The 15318-nt window shown below is 38.0% G+C and overlaps 1 protein-coding gene across 1 annotated transcript in view; it reads left to right on the plus strand.

The window, feature by feature from the left end:
• The window catches only part of ROR1 (receptor tyrosine kinase like orphan receptor 1), a 161169-nt gene that overhangs the window by 39782 nt on the left and 106069 nt on the right, over positions 1–15318 (plus strand). Inside the window, exons 3-4 of the mRNA XM_015595068.1 lie at positions 3524–3811; positions 4447–4477. Of these exons, the coding sequence (XP_015450554.1) occupies positions 3524–3811; positions 4447–4477 (319 nt within the window). The remainder of the gene's footprint in view (positions 1–3523; positions 3812–4446; positions 4478–15318) is intronic.

Consider the following 15318-nt stretch of genomic DNA (forward strand, 5'->3'; position numbering starts at 1 on the left):
TATTGGACTAAAACTCAGTTTGACTAAAACTCAGCAGGTACCTCAGTAGGACTAAAAATCAGCCGGAAACATTAACCCCTGAGGCATGTACCCAGCAGCTGTCATCAAGGTGGACTGTGGCTTGATGTAGTTAGCTCTGATATTTAAAGAAGGTAGAAATCTGAGAGGGAGGAGACAGGCTGTTCGAGTACCTAGGTACACACTTCTTGCCACTATGGAGACCCCTCCAGCTCAAAGCTGGACCCACGCTAGTGAAAGAACAGGAAACAGGATGTATCTTCAAGGAGAAGAGCCTGCCAGGAGATAGACAGGGAGGGGACCCAGGACCTCAGTATATCATCAGATCAGGTGAGTTACCTCACCTCAGAGGGAAACTAGAACACCAGCCTGAACACATGGCTAAAGCTTAGACCAAGTAACCCAACAATCCTGGCAGGAGCTAGGGGAGGATCACAGTCCTGTGGGGGTATGTATGTGTCCCCAGCTTGCCCTGGTTTAGGGAAGAAATTTGAATTCTGTCCCCGCCACTCAGTAGGGCTTTCATTACCAAAGCAGTCTAGTGGAGTGGCAAGAGCTGGGTTTTGGAGCCAGAGAGATCTGAATTGGTCCTCAGCTCAGCCATGTGACCTTGGGCAAGTCACTTAACCTCTCTGATCCTAGATCTCCTCATTGTAAAGCAGTGATAACCATTCCTCCTTTGAGAGGTTATTGAGCAGGTATATACTAAAGCCAAGTCCCTGGCACAGAGAAAGATTCTAAGTAGTTTATCAGTTTTTCTACCACATTGACCAGCTAGCTCAGCTGGATTTTGTTGAAATGTTTGGCTGAGCCTGAGGATCCAAGGCCATTAGTGCTGGAAACTTTGGGCACAACATATAGCTTACTTTAATACCTTGGGGAAAGTCAGCTAGCTAATCTCTGAGACATGGTTTCCTCATTTGCAACTGGGGATCATGATAACTGATGTGCCTTTCCTAGGTCATCAATTGTTATAGGATAACAGGAGACCAAAGACCTTGAAAAGCATTATACAGAATGTGTTATGATTATAAAAATAATAGCAATAACATTGATTAACATTTTTGAGTGCTTACTTTTTGCCTAACGTGTCCCATGTATCTTCCAATTTAATTTTAATTCTCTAGCAGGGTTACCAGATAGAATTTTATTTATCATTCTTATTTTTCACTTGGTTAAACTGAGGTACCTGGAGGTTAAGTAACTTACCCAAGGTCACACAGATAGCTGGGGGCGGACCCAGGATTCAAACCCAGTCAAATCAAATTCTGGAACCTGCCCAGGGGAGTATTAACCACTATTCTTATATTGGCATTGCTATGTGATTGCTATTACTATGTTTCTTTCCTACAGAGAAAGCATAGTTAGCTATTCTCTGGGTATGAAATTGGACTGTAAAGCCATTATAACAGCTCCACAAAGCTACCTGTTAATTAGGCTCGATCCTCTGGATATACCTCGAACCTCTTTGGAGTACATGTACTTATATCTATGAGCCAATATTTTCATGGATTGAGTCTGTATATTTATATAGATTACATAAACATGTCCAAAGATAGAGATCAGAATATAAATGTAAAGAAGCAAGGCATTAGAATCATTTATAGGCTCATGATTCTGTTGTAAAGGATAATTATTCATTGGCTTAGGTGAGATGAAAAGTGTCGTTATGGTAACACATGAGTGATGCTCATGCTTAATCTGTCTTCTACTACACGTACAATAAATGCATTCACACCTGTCCCACATTCCTGTGGAGCTACCCAGACTCTGATAACCTCTCTCTTCAGTTTTTTTGTGGAAGATTAAAAAGCGAATGATGAATTACTTATTTTTTTTATTTTTTATTTTTGCATTTATGAAAGAATTATACAGGCATTCTAGTGGTTAAATTAGCTGGTTAGATATCTCAAAAAAAAAAAGTTATTTTTCAACAAATTCTCATTAAATTTAACAAATTTACTAGGCTCTGCCTGTGCTGTCCATACAAGCTACTTGCCACAAATGGCTATTTAATTTAAATTTAAAAATTAAATTCCTTAGTCACGCTAGCCACATTCCTTGTCTCATTGGCTCAACCTGTGGCTAGTAGCTACCAGTTAGATAATGCAGGTTATAGACTGTTTCTATCATTACAGAAAGTTCAAATGGACAATGGTGCCAGACAGTAGGATACGCTGAAGATGCAGTGATGACCAAAATACTCTAGATGTCTGTCCTTATGGGCTTATAGTCCTACAGAGAAGACAGCTATGCTACAAGCCATCCCAGGTTGGGGGTCAAAGAAGGACAGAGGGCAATGGGAGGGTATGGCAGGGGCATCTACCCAAGGATGTGTGGTCAATAAAATGAAGTCAAAGAAAGCTTTATGCACATAAATAACAGACCAATTTTTTTAAAAATTGAACTTAATTTAAAAAAGGATTTTTTCAGCAACTTGATTCCACAATTAATATCAACATGATATTTAAAATATTATATTATTGAAGAATAAGCCTAAATAAAATTTATTTCATTATTAAAATGTTTAGTGTAATAAATCTCAAAAGAAACTGAATGGAAAATGTACATACAAGATGATTTCATTTATGTGAAATACTAGAACAGGCAACATTTGTCTTTGATGGTAGAAATCAGAGCTGTAATTGCCTGGAATGAGGGCAGGAGAGTGGGTGGGAAGGGGAATTGACTACAAAGGATGTTTGGGGGTACTTTCTGGGATGTTGATGATATTTTATATCTTGATAGGGACATTGGTTACATGGTATATGCATTTATCAGTACTCATGGAACAATATAACTAAGATCTGTACCTTTCTAGAATATAAATTATATCTCAATTAAAAATTGAATGCCTAGAATTTTATATATTGTAATATGTTACAGTTGATATGAGTAACATGGAAATATTCATTGCCTCATCACTTCATGTGCCAATGACCTGGCCTTCCTAACCGTTATCTTTCCTCACTGGCAGGAATATTTCTGACATCCCTCCTGATCTCATGCCATGTGGATATAAATATGTTGCTCCTACTTTTCCAGTTTTTCATGCTTTATTATCAAAAGTAGACAAGCTGAAATGTTAAGAATAGTGTTATTTATTTTGAGGTGGGGAGATCTGAAGTGAATTTTATTTCTTTTTCTTCTTCACTGTATTGTTTGAATCTGTAAGAAAGACCGTGTATTTTTTTTTTTTTTTCAATACTCTGACACACAAAACCTCATTTTGTCTTAGCTTAGAAAACAACATTTACCCACGAGTATGATATAGTCATTAGAAAACTTTGGGTTTTATACTATGGTTAGTAACAAATTTCCTTCCAAGCGGCAGGCTCTGTGGTTGATTATTTGGTAAATGGGTAATTTCATGTCTTGCCTGTCTCCACCGCTGGCATTTAGTCTCTCTGTGGTCCTTGGGCACAGTGGAGAGGCTTGGGGATACTTGGAAGTGCTCTCCAGCTGCCTGCTGCTCTCACCTGCCTCCTGCGCTCTGTGCTCACAGATTCTTACCTGACGCTGGACGAACCCATGAACAACATCACCACATCCCTGGGGCAGACGGCTGAATTGCACTGCAGAGTCTCTGGGAACCCACCTCCCACCATTCGCTGGTTCAAAAATGACGCGCCCGTGGTCCAGGAGCCCCGGAGAATCTCCTTCAGGGCCACCAACTATGGCTCCCGGCTGCGGATTCGCAACCTGGACACCACAGACACGGGCTACTTCCAGTGCGTGGCGACCAACGGCAAGAAGGTGGTTTCTACCACTGGAGTCTTGTTCGTCAAGTTTGGTAAGCAGCCTCCTACTGGGGACGGCCTTTGGCCCTGAGCCTCCACAGGAGTGAAGAGGGAGGGAATGAGCATATACAGAGAACACACTATGTGCCCAGCAACACTTACGCTGGTACAGTTGTACCCATTTTACAAATAAGTAAACCAAGCCCCATCAAGTACCGTGCTCAGGATTGCCCAGCTAGTAAACAGCAGAGCAACCTACTCTAATCACCGTGCCATCGAGGGAGAGGTTGGAAAGATTTATAGCACACATGTCCTTTTTCTGTCCAGCTGCCATCAAAGACCCCTGCTGTTACAATCAGTGTCCGGGTGCAATCACCCAGCCTCCCACTGGAAACTCTCCGCTTCGTGTGAGGACACCTACTCTACTGACTCATTTTTCAGCACTTGTCTTAGCATTTTTCAGGCCCTAAACTATGGGGTATAGACAAGTTCTCACTGGTAAACCTTTTTGTAGAGGTATACCAGTTTGTGGGGAACTGGGGCAAAATAAATCCCAGAAAAATAAATATTACCTCGGGGGGGGGCGGAGTTTGAGAACTTTACTCTGTAATGGTTTGACTGTACCCACACTCACTGTATCCAACAACCCAGATTGACTGTTTCTTTTGTTTTTCTTTCATTTCTTCAGGTCCTCCTCCCACTGCAAGTCCAGGATCCTCGTAAGTACTTTTATTTCCTTTCTTGTCATTTCTAAGTGTTTTCCAGAGGTTTCTGGGGGCAAAAGCAGTGCTGGTGCTTTGCTAAGACCAAAATATGGTATTTCCAGATTTCATTCCATTTGCCCTGCTCTCATTCCATTTTGCTTTTTCTCTGATATAAAGATGCACAGGAGACCAACATTGGCAGTAATCTCAAGTGTGGTGAACAATCAAAGCAAAAATCTACTTATATTTGCTATTTTAGAATTAATCTATATTATTTACAACAATAAATAGATTTGGTAAAATCAAACAAAAATGATACAGTGCTGGCTTGGGAAACTGAACTTTAGCCATTAGCTTTAAAAGGTTTATTCTACATTTCCACAAGCATTTCTGATGCTTTAGTCATTGAACAGGTCAACAATTAAGTGATCACTTTATTTTTATTCCCTTTAAAGAACTCAGAGGCAGAAGTTCTGACTCACAGAGAGGAAGAAAGCCCTGTGGCTAGGTTGAGGGTTACATTAATTTTTATTCTTTTTGAGTCCCTTTTTGTGGAGTGTAAAGATCCAATTTCTTTCACTGACATTATTATTGATGTATTTGCCCTTTATTCTGGCTAAGGGATTCTCTTTTTTCACTCTAGGAGCATCCACTTGGGGTATTTTTCTTTATGTATACTTTTATTTGGGGATGGGGAGTCCCATTTATTAAAATTCTTGCTCTGCAAGAAAATATATTTCATATTTTATAGAGTTCTGAAATAAAATTCACTGGGCTCTACCATGAGAGCATCAAAATGTCTGACGTAGCCTAAACCCATGGCAAACATAACAGCCACTTAATTTGCTCTAATCCCCTCTGTGCCACTAATTACAGTGTGGGATATTTTAATATATTTGTGTGTGCCTGGAGGCCCAGTGGCCCACAATCCCATTAATAAAATAGGTAATGGGTAAAAATAAACATTGGCCTTCAGCCACACTGTTCTGCTGTTTCATCAGCCAGTTAAAGGCAACTGTAAGACTCTTTAAAATCACCCAAGTGCTAATTGCATTCTACTTGCCCAGGTACAAAATGTTGATTGATCTTAAAATAGGTCAGAAGTTTGGTCACTCTACCTTGCATTTCTTGAATCTAATCTTTTTTTTTTTTTCTTTAATGATCTCGCTATTGGTTGGTATGTGGAATTCTTTTGAAGTCTTACTTAAACAAAGATTATAACCTGTGTTACTTGCTGTAAAAAACGCTTCCCACCCTGGTACCTTATTTGTTCCTGTTAATCCGTGTTTCAAATGCGGCTGATAATCTGTATCCCAGGTTGATTAATATGGTTCACTAATCTGTCATTACTATTAAGCACTGGGCTGTTGACTTTCTGCCTGTTTTATTTGCCTCACAAATGACCTTTCTTTTTTATTACCGAATTATTTTTGCACTCTTGTATGTCCTTTCTTCTTGAAGTTTTTCTTTGCTGCCACCTTTCTGATAAACCCAGTTTAGCTCACATGGTTTTTAATTTAATAGAAAGATAGTACAGTAATCCCTCTTATCTATGGGGGATACGTTCCGACACCCCCACTGGATGCCTAAAACCACAGATAGTAGCAAATCCTTAATATATATATACATATACATATGTGTATATATATATATGTATATACACAAGGATTATATATATATATACACATAAAATTAGGTACAGTGAGATATAACGAGAATAACCAATATAGTACAACGATTAAAACAATACACTGCAATACAAATATGTGAACGTGGCCTCTTATTAAGTTGAGAATTCTCACCTTTTTTACCCAAAGGAAGTACTTTATGGCTTCTTTTAGGCATATCCAAATTGCCGGCATCACTACTCTTGCGCTTTGTGGGCATTATGAAATAAAATAAGGGTTACTTGAACACAAGCACTGCCATACTGTGACAGTCAATCTGATAACTGAGATGGCTACTAAGTGACTAATGGAGTGTGTATCACATAATGTGGATACACTGCACAAAGGGATGATTCATGTCCAGAGCAGGACAGAGAGGAATGGTGTGAGATTTCATCACGCGACTCAGAATGGTGTGCAATTTAAAACTTATGAATTATTTATTTCTGGAATTTTCTATTTAATATTTTTGGATCAAGGTTGACCGGGGTAAATGAAACTGTGGGAAGTGAAACTGCAGATAAGGTAGGGCTGACTACTATATACCACTTTTGTAAGCCAATGTCTACAGAGGGGATATTGAAATTCCTTAAGGATGCTCAACCACAGTTAAAAATATCCTTTGATGCCAGGCCCCTCTGTTTCATCTTTGCTGTTCAATTATTCATCATGTTAGTCAGCAGGAGCATGAAATGTATAGTTACCACGTTTGTTTAGAGAGAGCTATAATAAGATGCAATTGAAATTGGAAATCCCAAGGAGATTTCGGCCGTTAAATCTTCATCCTTATTATGGCATTGTCAGTTGGCTTTTTGATACCCTTTTTTCCCTTTCCTTAGACACCACCGACATATCCTACATTTTCCCTTCTCAGCTGCCACCACTTAACCCTGTCTCTTAGAGTTATTCTCTTCCTAAGACTAACTCCCAAATAGAATGCTAGTTCCCTTCGCTATCCTTATATCCCCCAACAAGTAGCCATACCTCACTACAAGGGGACGGGTCGAACGTTAACAAAATGATAGCCTTTGGGAATATCACAATATCGAGAATTGCTCCGAAAGCCTTTTGTCAAACTGCACAATACTTTTTCTGAGGTAGGGGCGAAGTACAGTTATAAAATTGCTTGAAGGTGGCTCAACAGAGTTACTGAAGAGAGATAAATGCAAGTCTCTGACACAACCTAAATATTTGAACAGTGAAATGTATTAGGTATATGGAACCTGGTGAGGGCTGAGTGCCATTTGAGGCCACAAAGCTGCAGAACCCCCAACTGGAATGGGCTTAGCCCTTAGGACTATGGCCTGGGAAGGTAAAGTATTTGAGGAACTTGTCACTCCCTCTAGAGACTGTATTAGGTTTTCACATGAAGCTTGCAGGATGATGTTTTAGTTTGAAGTAGGAGTCAGCTTGAGAGCAGTTTGGCCTCCGCTTATAGCTTCAGGCTTTATTTTGCTCTGTCATTGCTGGGTCCTGGCCCACCTCTAACAATTATACGGCCTGGGGCATGAGTACAAGTGGAGGCCCCCATACCACACGTCTAAATATTTCAAAGTTATAAATCAAGCTAGCAAACTATTAAATGAAATATGTTCTATCCTCCCACATTGACAAATATACCTTCATAATGACGAAATAAAAAAATACATGCAAAGTTATGGTTTTTATATGACTGAAAGCTAGGAACTATCAAAAATGACTACTTTAATCATGATTATGTATGTCTGGGTGTTCTGTTCATGGGCCAGAATACTGTATATAATTCATAGATTGTTATATATTAGTTCCATTAAAATGTTTTATTGCCTTCATTTCAGCAAAATGACTACTTATGTTGTTTTACACAAGATTTTTACATAGCATTTATTCTTTTGACAACAGTGCCAAATTTGACAAACTTTCCTGAATCCTTGTACTTCTAACTTTTTAAAACTAATTTTAATTTGGATACAGTACACTTCCCTGAGCCGGTAGCAGCTGTTATCAATGAAATTCCTAAAGCAATACTTAAATATGCTAAGAATTTTAGCAGATGAATTAAGAACTTTATAGATAATGTTCAAATATAGTAATGGGGCCATATAATAAATAATTATTGCAGAATAGATTACAAAATATATTCTGCAATATATGCAAAATATATATTTAATAATAGAAATCAGAATCGTGCTTTACACATGATCCTCTATATGTACAAATTTAAGAGTAATATGAATTGTTTAATGTATTAATTTTCTAGGGCTGCCATAACAAACTACCGCAAACTGAATGGTTAAAATAGAAATTTATTGTCTCACTGTTCTGGAGGTTGGAAGTCCAAGATCAAAATGTCGGCAGGATTGGTTCCTTCTAAGTGCTGTGAGGAAGACTTTCTTCTGGTGATTTGGCTTATAGATACATCACTGTAATTTCTGCCTTGACATTCACATGGCATTCTCCCTTTGTATGTACCTCCAAATTTCATCTTTTTATGAAATCATATTGTATTAGGACCCACCCCAATGACCTCATTTTAACCGGATTACCTCTTTAAAGGTCTTATTTCCAAATAGGGTCATATTCTAAGGTACTGGGAATTAGGACTTCAACATGTGTATTTTGGAGGAACACAATTCAACCCATAACACTTAATATTGCAAATGTTTTCCCAGCCTTGTGAAACTCTTGCAAGTATGACTCTGATTTGTGAGAACTTTCAGAAGCATCGATTGAAATATAAAGAAAAGCAAGAAAACAGATGCTTGGTAATATTGAGAATGTTTGCTTTCAAAGACTCTTATTGCTTTCAAACTTGAGAGGAAGAATTTGACAAGTTGAATAATTTATCTTACTGAAGTGCTTTTGCAACTGCTATCCTTCCTGCTCTCCAAGCAGTATCCATCTCCACTAGCAGTGACACAACACACAAACCTTCATAGTACATAAACTTGGTTGCCTTCTGTTTCAAGGACATAGGACAAGAGATGTAGGGAAGTGATCCCTGGGGCCAGAACAGTGTTAGTCACAGCAGTGGATGTTCAAGGTTTTGATTATACCTTGTCAGCACTGTGAGTGTCAGATCCCAAGAGGCAGAGGCTCCCACGTGTACTCTTTATTTTTGTCTTTTTATTCTTGAGTTGTAAGAGTTCTTTACATATTTTGGATACTGTATCCTTGCCAAATATATGACTTGCAAATATTTTCTCATTCTGTGGATGTCTTCATTTTCTTGATAGTGCTCTTTGAAACATAAAAGTTTTCACTTTTGATTAAGTCCAATTTATTTATTTATTTTTATTTGGTGGTTTGTGCTTTTGAGAAACCATTGCCTAATCCAAGGTCACAAAGATTTACTCCAATCTTTTCTTCTAAGAGTTTTTTATAGCAGAGATGGGTACTTATGTATGGAATGTGGTAAAATGACATTTGAGCATGATTCAAAGGAAATGAGAAAGTAGTGTTTCCAAATTCCTGACAGATATTAATCTTTGTAATCCAGGATGAATAAATTGGAATTCCATGAGAATTCTCAGAAATTTCTAAAATTATCAGCTACTCGGTATTTTTCATAATATTTACTTGCAGGTTTTAATTATGATTTTCCATAATAATAAACCGAATTATTTTTCTCTGCTCTGGGAAGTTTCTGTGAAATGAAATCCAATATAATAAAAAAAGAGTTTTAGTTTTATAGTTTTAGCTCTTACATTTAGGTTTTTGGTCCATTTTGCATTAATTTTTGTATATGGTGTGAGGTGGGAATCCAGATTCATTCTTTTGCATAAGAAAAGCCAGTCATCCCAACACCATTTGTGGAAAAGACTATTCTGTACCCACTGAATTGTCTCAGCCACCTGTTGAGAACCAACTGACCAAAAATGTATGTGTTTATTTCCAGACTTAATTTTACTCCATTGATCTATGTTCCTCATGCCAGTTCCTCACAGTCTTGATTATTATAGGTTTGTAGTAAGTTTTGAAATCAGAAAATGTGAGTCCTCTAAATCAGTCAGTGTTTCACTGGAAAAACAGAACCAGTAAATTGTTCTATGTATATATATATATCTAAAGAGATTTATTCCAAGGAATTGGCTTATGTGATTGTGTGGACTGGCTAGTCAAGTGTGAAATCCATAGGGCAGAGTGTCAGGAGGGGCAGGCTAGATACTCCTGGCCAGATGCTCACACCGTACTCCACAGATAGAATTTCATCCTCCTCAGGGAAACCTCACTTCTGCATTTAAGTCCTTTTGACTAATTGGATCAGGCTCACTCTTTTATCCAGGACAACCTCCTACTATTAGCTGATTGTAGATGTTAATCACATCTACAAAGTGCCTTCACACAACACCTAGTGTTTGACTGAATAACTATGGACTATACTGTGACAAGTTCACACATAAAACTGACCATCATATTCTCCAACACTGTTCTTCCTTTTCAAGATTTTGTTGTTGTTGTTCTGGGTCCTCTTGTATTTCCACATGAATTTTAGGGTCAGCTTGTTTGTTTCTGCCAAGAGGCCAGCTGAGGTTTTGATAGGGATTTCATTGAATTTGTAGATTAATTTAAGTATTGCTCTCTAAACAATATTAAATCTTCTAATCCATGAACTTGGGGTATCTTTCCATTTATTTAATTTCTCTTAATGATGTTTTGTAAATTTTAGTGTGCATGTATTGCTCTTTTTATGTTAAATTTATTTCTAAATATTTTATTGTTTGTTGTGCTATTTAAATGAAAGATTATTCATTGTTACTCTATAGAGATTAAACTAATTTTTGTATATTGATCTTATACCCTGCACCTCTGCTGAACTCATTTATTAGCTCTAATAGTTTTGGGTTTTCCTTTTTTTTTTTTTTTTTTTGTTGATTTTCTATCTATAAGATCATGTCACCTGTAAATATAGATTGTTTTATTTCCCTCTTTCAACCTTGATGCCTTTTATTTCTTTTTCTTGCCTAATTACTGTGGCTGGAATCTCCAGTACAGTATTAAATAGAAGTGGTGAGTACTTGACATCTGTCTATTTCCTAATCTTAAGGGGAAAGCTTTCATGATGCTAACTGCATGTTTTTCTTAGATACCTTTCATTAGGTTGAGAAATTTTTCTTCTATTCCTATTTTTTGAGTGCTTTTTAAATTACGAAAGTGTTGAATTTTGTCAAATGCTTTTTCTGTGTCTATTGAGATGATCATGATTTTTTTTATCCGTTATTACATTAACGTTACGTACTATGGTGATTGTTTTTTGATGTTAAACCAAGCTTACATTCCTAGAATAATTTCTATTTTGTCATGCTGTATAATTCCTTTTCATATGTTGCTGGATTCAGTTTGCTAGTATTTTGTCGAGGATTTTCACATCTGTTTATAGACATTGGTCTATAGTGTTCTTGTGATAGCTTTGCCTAGTTTTGATAATAGAAAAATACTGGCTTCTTATTATGAGTTGGAAAGTATTCTCTTGTCTTTCGTGTTTGGTAAAATTCACCAGTAAAGCCATTTCAGCCTTGATCTTTTCTTTGTGAGAAGTTTCAAAATTACTAATTCTACTTCTTTGTTTGTTATAGATCTATTCATATTTTCTATTCTTCTGGGTCAGTTTTTATAGTTTGTATCTTTTAGGAAGTTGTTCATTTCATCTAGATTATCTAAATTGTTGGCATATAGTTGTTCATAATTTTTATCATTTTTTTAACTTCTGTAATATCAGTAATGATTTCTTTTATTACTGGTTTTAGTAACTGGTTTTTTTTTTTTTTTTCTTGGTCAGACTAGGTAGTCTAGCTAAAGATTTGTCAATTTTATTAATCTTTTCAAAGAACTACCTTTTGTAGGAAACTGACATTTAAATAATGTAATGTCGCAACTCTGGAAATCAAATTGCCTCCCCTCTGATGTTGCCGTGTGGTGTTGTCGCTGTTTGTTTAGTGACTTTCTGAACGAATTCGTTATGGTATGTATTCCCTGTCATGTATGGCTACTGAAGTCTTTGCTCAGTTAGCTTAGTGATCACCTAATGATTGGACAGAGATTTCCTTAAACCAGTAAGTCTTTCACCCTTTGTCTTGGCGTTTCATGTGTGCTTTGGGGCATTCCTTTCAGCTCTCCAGTGGTCTATAACTCTATCTTTGCTTTCATTTCCTGCTGGAGCAGGGCCTCAAAGGTAGCCAGAGGTGAGAGATTAGGGCTTTCTCAGGTCTTCCCTGGGCATTCACACAGCTCCTCATATGAACATGTTCTTCTGTATCCCCAGGAATATGTTGGAGTTTTATAAAGTCCCTTATGAACATCTCATTCCTTAGATCCTTCCTTTGAACTTTTGAGCTTTTTGGCCAGGCTCTTGTTTTCCCCAACTGGTATTGCTCCCCACAGGCAACTATAAGTGTTTTTCAACAAATGTCATGGAGCTAGGGCTTTTCCCACTAAGAAATTCTGAGCTCAGTCAAATAAAGACAAACTCTGTGAATGGGACTTTTCCAGATTGCTTCTAGCCAGGTCAAATTGAGCCAATTCCAGGAGATGGGCCTTTTAAAATGCTCCAGCCGCCTCAGCCTCCTCCAGTGTCTGTTAGGCTGCTGGTTTTCACAGCTGCTGTGGAGAAGAGGCTGCTGATTTTTAAGGTTATTGCAGAATTCAGAAGAAGTTGGGAATAGGTCAAGTAAAATTCCACAGAACTCTGTTGTTACCAAACTTCAGCCTTTTTGTTGTTTTGTTAAATAAATGCTCGTGAGAATGTTGCAAGCCTTTTGTTAATTTCCAGAATTCTGAAAATGTTGATTTTCATAATTTTTTTTGTCAGAGTTCTCATTACTTATATGAAAGAATAGATTTTTCAAGGTCCTTCCTCTGTCATTCCATATTTCCTATCTCCACAGGGGCCTCTTGTCCATGTCTAAGGACAGTACTGGGTGAGTGCTGTCGTAGAAGGCCTGTGAGGCTATTGTTCTTTGTAACAGCTTTCCTTGTTGAACCTCTTCTCTAAAACAAGGCAATATGTTGAAATTCTTTACATACATCATCTCTCTTCTTCAAAACAGCTCTCCGGAAGATGTTTTGACCCCTCTATTATTAGAGAGACCAATAAAGGTTAGAAGGCTTTAATTGAACCTAGTTCATATCCATTTTCTTCAGTGTTAATCTTTTGAAATTATTCAATTGATTAATTTGATCCTAGTGAAACCTGGAGAGCACTAGTAATATGTCATTCATGTTGTTTTGAGGCTGCCTCCTGGTATATATCTTGAGCTTTCCTGATAGGGAAACAGATCCAATCCAACAAACACTAAGCATTGATTCAGTTCAGTGAATTTTTATTAATCACCTACAAAAACGCCAGGCTCTCGGCCAAGCTCTCTGGAAACTACAGAGACTAAGCTTTGCCCTCAAACTGCTTACTCATTACGGTAGGGGCTGAAAAGAAACAGGCCATCCAGAGCATCAGCAAGTACTTTTGACCAGCCATCCCCTCTTCTCCCTCTCCCCTACCACCCTCTTGTAAGCCACCATCGTATCTTATTTTAAATTCTATAGCAACCTTAGTACCTATATACCTTCTTTCACCCTTGCCTCCTATAGACTGTTTTTCATCACAGAAATCAGAGTGAGCTTTTAAAAATGCTTCTGCCCCGTTAGGCCCCTCATCCCCCAGGACTTCCCAGTTGGAATAAATTCCCAACTCCTTATGTGCCCCTCTATCTCCACTCCTAGAACAGACAGCATTCAGTAAATATTCACTTAAAAAAGAAAAGAAAAGCAACATCTCAGTGTCCTCTTCTATGAGATGACCATAACAGTATCTGTCTCATAGGATTATCATTCACAGTAAGAAGACAATGAATATAAAGTACTCAATACCTGGTAGAACTCAATATTCCTCAATTGAATGAGATAATATTTGTTGATCGACTAACTCTACTTTCTCACCTATCCTATAACATATGAAAAATTCTAGTATAGGGCATGGTATATAATTAAATTCAATGAATTTAAATTGTATTTCTTTGTTTTTTTTTATCCTCTGAAGTCTGCAGTCTGTAAAAATAGCATAGGGGAATAAAAGTATCTGTGTTATAGGATGTGAAGATTGAATGAAATAATAAGATGAAGTGTGTGAAGTAGCTAGCACTGTGCCTAGCACATATTAGGAGCTTCATAATGTTCCCGGACAGCATCACTATTATCATTGTTATTTGAGCAGAGACTGTGCCTTCTTTCCAGCTAGAGTCCTTCTGGACAGCATTTCCTGCTATAAACTCCAGTGAGAGACCTTGAAGCCTTTATTTCCTTTTCTCTCATTGGCCTTTGGCTAAAGTCCCTTTCTGCAGAAAGGCAAAGTGACCAGCTTTTGATGAATTGTTGCCTTCTCTTATCTGCTTCCAAGCCTTAGCCACAGTGAAGAAGTGTAGCTGGGTGCTGGCCCAGCCCAGGAAGTGATAATGCAATTTTCAACTCAAGATAAACTCAAGGATAACTTTCAACACAAATACTCAGGCAGTTCAGGGCGGAGGTGCCTTGCTGAGGGGAGACCAAGAAGTCACTTAGAAGCTGGGCGGGGACACAGGGGGCCATTACTCCAGTGAAGTAGCTAACTGCTGTGTCTTCATCAAACCGCCTGAGACTCAGCACTCAGCAGAGAAGGGGCGGATGGGGGGAATGTGGAGAGATTAGATAAGAAGGATTTCCCAATCCCAGTGGGAGATAGATCCAAAAGTACAGAAGGTTGAGAAGCCAAGCTTTTATATCCCAATCCACCCCATCACTCAACAATTCCCAGTGAATGAATAGGGTGTGGAAAGCTTCCAATTAAAACGATACTTGTGAATATTGGCAAAGCGTATCTTTGTGTGCAGGGCACATTTAAAGAGAGAAGAGGGAAGATAAGTCCTTGCTTTCTAGGAGCACACAGGCTGAAAACTTGTCCACCAGGCCATGAGCTTCTTAGTCTATGGGTTAGTCATAACTGTATTTCCACACCTAACACAGTACCTAGCACATAGTGGATGCTCAACAAATGTTTGTTAAATTGAACAACTAGAATCTCTGTCCTGAAATCTTTTCTCCATGTTATGACAAAGTTTTATTCATTTGCTCAACACATTTTTATCAAGCTCCTTCTATGTTCCAGGCCTCCGACTATTAGAAGCTATTTTTAAGTCATACATGTGGGTGCCAGGCAACAAAACTAATCCAGAAGTCCTCATT

The sequence above is a fragment of the Pteropus alecto genome, unplaced genomic scaffold, assembly GCF_000325575.1.
Source record: "Pteropus alecto unplaced genomic scaffold, ASM32557v1 scaffold25, whole genome shotgun sequence".
NCBI lineage: Eukaryota > Metazoa > Chordata > Mammalia > Chiroptera > Pteropodidae > Pteropus > Pteropus alecto.